This window comes from Exophiala aquamarina (assembly GCF_000709125.1).
Source record: "Exophiala aquamarina CBS 119918 chromosome Unknown aczIA-supercont1.43, whole genome shotgun sequence".
In the NCBI taxonomy this organism is placed as follows: Eukaryota; Fungi; Ascomycota; class Eurotiomycetes; order Chaetothyriales; family Herpotrichiellaceae; genus Exophiala; species Exophiala aquamarina.
This window is the reverse complement of record NW_013550545.1, coordinates 25,938-32,872: the sequence shown is the minus strand read 5'-3', so window position 1 is coordinate 32,872 and position 6,935 is coordinate 25,938. Positions and strand designations below refer to the sequence as shown.

The following is a 6,935-nucleotide window of genomic DNA, read 5'->3' as shown; positions in this document are numbered from 1 at the left end:
CGATCCCTGCGCCTCTAGGAGCGGAAATTGAGCCCTCATTAATCACTCAATTAGCTGCGTTAAGGGGTCTACTTACCCCAGAAGAAAGGCACAGGTTTGACGTGGAATCCGCTCGCATAGAGCGCGCGCATAGAGCGCCAAATAGTTAATTATCAAGAGACAGCGATGACGAGTCTCCTGCGGAGTACAGAAAGGGTATATCAACTACAACAAATGCCTCATGACCAGCCAGATGCTCGCCGTGACGCCCACGGGCGCGCCAACCAGCGAGCAATGATTTCTAGTGAGCTAGCAGAGCGCCGGGAGCGTAATGAGCACCTACAACAGCTGCAATTAGCGCGGCAACAGGAGACGCAATGGCGAGAGCAGTTAATGGACGCCGCATTGGACCTTTCCGCGAATGAGCAATTACCATTTTATGAGGGGGAAGATACTATAGAATTTACTAGGTGGAGGACCCTTGACAACATCCCTGGGAGCTCTACGAGGCCTGTCAGTATCGACAGTCCTCCTAGGGCGCAGGCGACGATAATATTACCTGTCCGCACGCCAGAGAGACCTCGACTGCGGCGTGAGCCATACTCACCGGAGGCTTCTCCCACTATAATTAGGTGGGAGGAGCCTCCTCCGTCGACTGCGCCAGCAGCATTTATTAGGGGTAAGCGACGGAGGAATCATACAGCTAAATTCAATGAAGGTCGCCAGCAGGGATTCATTGCGGAGTCACAGGAGCGCCAGTGAGGTCAGGAATGGAAAAACGATAATCTACGGTGACGGCGAGGTCTGCAGTCAACACCAAGGATGACGCCGACGAGGCTTTACCAAAGTTTAGCCTCGTCAATGGCAGACTCATTTCTATAGATAAATGGCAGGAGTGTAGTAGTTAGCAAGGAGTGATGCAAAGGGATGGCAATTACTATCAAAATTTGGTGTGGTTGTCATCAGTTGGCATCAAACTTTGCGTTATAGCTCTTGGCATTATAGCTGGGAAATATAGCCCCCGAGACATTCCCAAGAATACTAGAAAGGGGTGCGCAGATAATAGAAGCCAAAAAAGAAAACAATGCTGACGAGAAAACTGTAGAGAACCCATACCGACTGAGTACGTTAGGCTGGGCATGCCTCCGAGCGACTCGTGCCAAAAGACCAATACCTGATAAGATCCAACTGAAGCCGCAAGTCTCAATATGCAAGTTGACGTGTCAGACGGACGGATTCCCCTCTAGCAACATTGCTCAAGCTACTTGAACAGTCATCAATGATCTTCTAGCTTTGCACACCTTACATACTCAAAGTCATTCTCGAGAAATTTCTTCAAAATGCGGTTAACCAGGCCGGCAGTTTCCGCTTTGTTGATCTTGTTCGATATTGATCCAGACATGAAGCAGCTATTTGGGAGCCAATCTTTCTGTGGTCGTTCAAAGAATTCTTGGGTTGTATAGTGGACCGAGCGAATGATATCGATCCCTTTACTTATTAAGGCTATTCAAAGATAAACATCCTAACGCTCCTCGTTGATTGATGTCGCTAGGGTATCTAACGAGTTAGGCGCTTAAGTTAGAAGATATTTTAGTCACTAAATAAAAATCAACTCCGATTAAAGGGCCTAGAGATAAGCTACCCAGAATGCGGATCGGGGGGCATATCGCTCTCAGACACTACCCTGCAGTTCGCATAGGAGTTAAGTCATGGCTAAGGAGCTTGGTGTTCAGCGCCGAGATAGCACCTAGCCTTGGAACTAAGCCTACTTAGTCTCCACGCCACCAGCCTAAAGTCGTCGACCTCACACGGCCCCTTCGTTGCTCAGGCTGACCAGGCCTTGAAGTTGAACTCTTTGCCGCTCGTGGGTATGGCGATGATTGGGTCTTCTCAAATTCTTTGTCTCATCACATGCTCCTGATGCCACCAACCATTCCGCTCATTCCAATACTACATTTCCAACCCGCTGTCCATTTTTGGTGTGTGTGACCATTTTTTTAAGCAACTGTGATTGAAAATACGAACTAGACATGGTAGATATGCCCCATTAAAGGTAAATGCTTCCACGATGGAACTCACAGCCCACGACTGTGGCACCCTGAGAGGAGCGCTCTCAACGATTCACCTCTGATTGAGCGCACCAGATATGGAGGCTTCGCATGCGACCATAGAAAGCAGAAGAACCCCATGGCCTCCCACGAGAGGATTGGTCAGAATTTTAAGGCTATGCTGCGCCCCGTTGATGCAAGGCGCTGCTCCGCCACGTCCATCCTGAGAGTAAGTCGGCTCTCCTGCTCCGTCAGTCTGGTGTTTCTCAAATAAAGCATCATCTGGATAACGGCGAACAGGTGGTGTGGCATTGTGGTCGATTGATATCTTCACGTTCAGTGTAGCTATTAGTCTTCTTAGACGGCAACAAACTTGAACAATTATCTCTTTACGATCTTCTAACCTCCCATTTTCGGTACCGATAGACTCCGAATATTTGAAGACTGTCAAAGATCAGGTAGGAATTGTCCACCATGTCAATTGGTAGGCTGGCTGCCTCTGCTGTGTCCGGAACTCTTGAGACTACAATAGCTCTTGCCGCGGCAAACTTTGATTTCTCTCTGATTAAAATTGAGGCACCAAAGGAATATAAAGATCTCGGATTATCTTTATCCAGCAAGCGCAGTGCCGAAGCTGAGGAAGGTCAAATTCATGTGACTGCCAGGAAACTTGGAGCTCTCTTTGCAGATGCAATTCCAGTGACTCCAAAGCTGTATCAGTCATATGGATTGAGGGCTAGCGAGATCGCAAAGGTGGAGATTCACAATCCAAAAGGCACACAGCGCGATGGAATGTTTGCTGACCACCTCGGGGCAGACGGGACCAGCATCTGGGCTGCAGCAACGTCTGGGAACCCAGCAATCGCAGTTCACTTACTTGCCTGTATGTTGGCCCGTATGTGGACACATGCAGAGGCAGTCTCCATATGGGTTGAATTTGTAGAGGAACGAAAACGCGTGCTTGGCAGCCCAGACTCACTGGGAGTACTCAGTGTTCTTGCCCTGCAAAACTCTCGTGTGCGTCTTTCAAGGTCTCAGATCGCCGCGTGGGATGCCAGCGCCCGTGCATGGTTGCAAACTGCCGACGAAGTCAAGAAGCTACAGCAGACTCAGTTGATGTTGATATTAAACAACATTGGCACTTCTGTCAATGCCAAACCTTTCCTCTACGATAGTGTGCTCCAAGCTTGGACTACCTCGTTGATTGCAATGGAAAACCTTTTGAAAGGTTCAAATCAGAGCGTCGAAAGTGGCGCATCACTTCTCGGCCTAGCTTCCTGGCACTTATATCCCGATATGCTCGTGCTAGGGAAATCCAGCACAAAGGTGGCCCAGAAAGATGCTCTCATACCACAAGGCACTTTAATTACCATTGGTCTTCAAAATCGAGACCTTCAAAAGCGTGGGGTGTTCTGGTCACTTCCCCTCGCGTACTTGCGTTTTTACGGAGACCCGGTCCGAGTGACTCGCCATGTCAGCCACGAAACATCTCGAGTGTCAATCGAACAGCTGATTCTTGTAGGCCTTGGTGCATTGATAGGGCCGTGGATCACTCAGACGTCCATGTCCGAAGTCGCGATCAAGTTGATCGTCCTTCTAAAGCAGTCTTCATTGAACGCCAATTCCAGCGACACACGTTCCTGGCTCTGGCTCCTGGGTGAACAAGCAGAAAAGCTTCTTCAGACCAAGAAGGAACAATGTACCGAACAATGGCAACTCGTGACGGCGGGAATAAGAAGATACACCGAGTTTCTTCCCCGGCCATCTCAACGTGTCTTTGGGCTATTGCGTCCTGCGAACTTGCTAAAAGCAATGGTCCTGGAACAGCGGATAGCCTTCTTGAGGCATATCTGTCAGAAAAGATACCCTAAGGATTCTCAAAGAATGATAATTCAGTACTTGCACAAGCTACCTCTTGGTCCGGCTCAGTACGAATATGCCTCAGTCACTCCAATTTTGCCGTCTCTGAAACCGCCAAAGCGGAAATTGGACGGCTCCGTGAGGGCATCTGATCCCTGTCATTTAAGATGGATTCAGAGCTCGGGATCAACCACTGAGCCGTCAGGTATAGATCAAAGACAAAAGCAGATAGAGGAACTGGGTGAGAGAATTATCCTTGTTCCGCGAGACACCTTTTTACCATCTCTGGAATCGAGACCTGGAATGACGTGGGTAGATGCCCCAAATATCATTTTTCAAGTGTTCGATGAGCATGTACTACCAAAAGGAGGAAGGAATCCTACGATTGGCTTTGAGATGCTATTTGGGCATCCACAGCTTGGTGCAGTTTTCGCGGCGACGAATGATAGCCCTCTGACTCGGCTAGAGAAACGTTTCTCATTGGATGACGTAACGGATGCATTTTCGTATAAGTTAATATCCCCACCATGTCTGATTCAATATTTTGAAGAACGGGAGAACTGGGATGCAGACATGTTGAATGTGTCTGCTGGTTTGGACGTCCTTTCGATAGTGGCACTCATCTACAACAAGCTCAATGGAGCTAGGATATCGCTCCAAATCGCAAAAGAGAGTATTCTTGGTTGGAAATGGTCAAGGGCCATCGCTGAACAGTTCGACTACAACCAACATGGTTTTAATTTTCGATGGGTAAATAACTGCTCCACAGAAGTTTCATTCGCCTGCATCCTCGCCTGCGAATCTGGATCTGTGGATTTACCACCGAAATCACTTGAAAAGGTGATGGCGATTTCAAGTGGTAATTCCCTTTATGTGGCCGAGAAGCTTCTCCTGGATCCCTGCGAAGAACCAGGTGAGGTCGCTATTGAAAGGATTGTGGGAAATTTGGGCCGACCTGGCATCATTCTGATGATCCCTCCCGATCAGCCTCGGGTACGTAAGCTAGAAGAAGGAACTTGGCACCTGATAAACCACACAGAGTTTGACGGTACCCCCGACGATCTGTTCCAACAGTTAACTCTGCATCTCTCCATATCAGAGTGGCAGCAAGCGGTCGACGTCAGCGCAGTCGGAAGTCGGGATGCTGAAGTTTGCTTCGTCAATGGTTTCGTGGCTTTACACGATCATGGAAAATGGGTCGCGGACTTGGACATCCTTGGGATGCTCCTGAGGCAAGAATGGACACCGCTCAATTCTGTTCCGTGCTTTTGCGCATCCAAGTCGATGAATATACCTTCATTTCCGTGGTCGCTGTCGTGCATCGACAAATGGGAAGAGCTGATCGAATGCCCTGCGAACGCAAGCATCGTTCGAGCCCGCAATAATTGGCAAGCCAGACTTGCTCTGGCGGTGCTAAGTGTTCAACTGGGTCACAAAACTTACATTGTCTCACCTGACCATTGCTGGAAATGTTGCATCGATGCCGTTGCTATACTTCCACCACATCCATTCCAGATTGTTGGACAGATTCATCGAGAAGCATGCGAGCTCGACATTGGAGACGAACAGAAGTCCGAGGTGTGTTCGAGCCCACGAACCCACAATGACGATCTAGAGGACAAATCTTTTCCGGAGAGTATGCAAATGGGTGATAATGCTCCGGAAGACCAGGAATCAGATTTAGGAGGATGGTCAACTTGCAGTTCAGTATTGAAATTGCCCGGCAACGTCAACTCAGATCGCAAAAACAAAAGCCGACTCTGTGACGTATATATCTGGTGATTAGAATAATTGTTGGAGGATTTGGACTATACAACTATACGGGCCAATCGATACAGGCAAGTCAGCGTAGTTGAGATTTCTGTCTTCTTCTACTCTATGGTCACCGTTCTAGTTTACATAGAAAATTACTAGGCAAATGACCTCCTAGAGCCTATTTTCTATGATTCTAAAGCATTCCAGAGGCTGTAGTACTGACTCATTGCTCGTCGTTATAAGGTTACCTACACTAGGTACTTTAGCGTTAATATACCCCCCTAGGAATAGCTATATAAAATTACCTCCACTAGTTCCGTAGTCTCTTATTAACTAGCGTTAATAGGGATAGCGTTTGAGTACTAGGCAACGAAGTATTAAAAAACCTAGTAGAAGTAGGTATAGAGAGCGTACTAGTTATAATATTAATCGATGTATAGTAAACGGAAAGAATAGATACGGTATACCGCTAAATTTTAGTAGTAGGGCTATAAAAACGATCCTACTTATATCCATGAGTAAGTAGATAGTACCTAGAGTTTTAGTTACTTACGTCGATATCGATATCGATACGCTATAGGCCTACTACCTTTATAAAGTTAGTATATTTATCTACTAAGAGCGCCTTAGTAAGTTCGTCGGCGTATATATTATTAGTCTTAACCTAGTCGACTTTAATATAGCTATCCTAGACCTTTTTACGTAGCTAATAATTATATATATCTACGTAGCGTAGTTTAGTAACTAGTTTAGCTATTAGTTTAGTAAGTAGTCGTATAGTTTAGCTATTAATATAGAGTAGTTTAATATTAGTTAAGAGGTTAATACGCTCTCGGTTTACTAGTAAATACGCCTTAAGGTAAGCTAATAACCTTTTCTAATATATTACTTCGCTTACTTCGTTACTAAGTACTAATAGTTCCGCTTTAGTACTAGATATAGTAACTATCTTTTACTTACTTACTTTCTAGTCGATTATATTACCTCCTAGGTATATAAGATAGTCCTAAGAGCTCCTTCGATTACTTAAATTAGCGAATAACGCGTTCGTATATACGTATAGGTCTATTTCTCGCTATCCTATAAGCTATAGAGCGTATACCCTTATAGTTACTAGGTACTCGATAACTCGTCGAGTAGCTACTAGATAAGAACTACTTAGATTTTATAGGTTCTATAATAGACTTAATAAAGTAAACCCTATATCGAGTCGAGTTATATATATAGTAAAGTTATTAGGATTTAGCTAGGAATTTAGAGTAATTCGTCTAACTACCGTATAACGAGGATTCT

At 46.0% G+C, this 6,935-nt stretch overlaps 1 protein-coding gene across 1 annotated transcript; it reads left to right on the top strand.

Annotated features, from left to right (window-relative positions):
• Positions 1–2,501: 2,501 nt before the first annotated feature.
• On the top strand, positions 2,502–5,669 carry A1O9_13017 (uncharacterized protein; the record flags this gene model as incomplete). Its single annotated transcript, XM_013398065.1, has 1 exon — positions 2,502–5,669. One exon carries the CDS (start codon positions 2,502–2,504, stop codon positions 5,667–5,669), a length of 3,168 nt encoding a protein of 1,055 aa, XP_013253519.1.
• Positions 5,670–6,935: the final 1,266 nt, after the last annotated feature.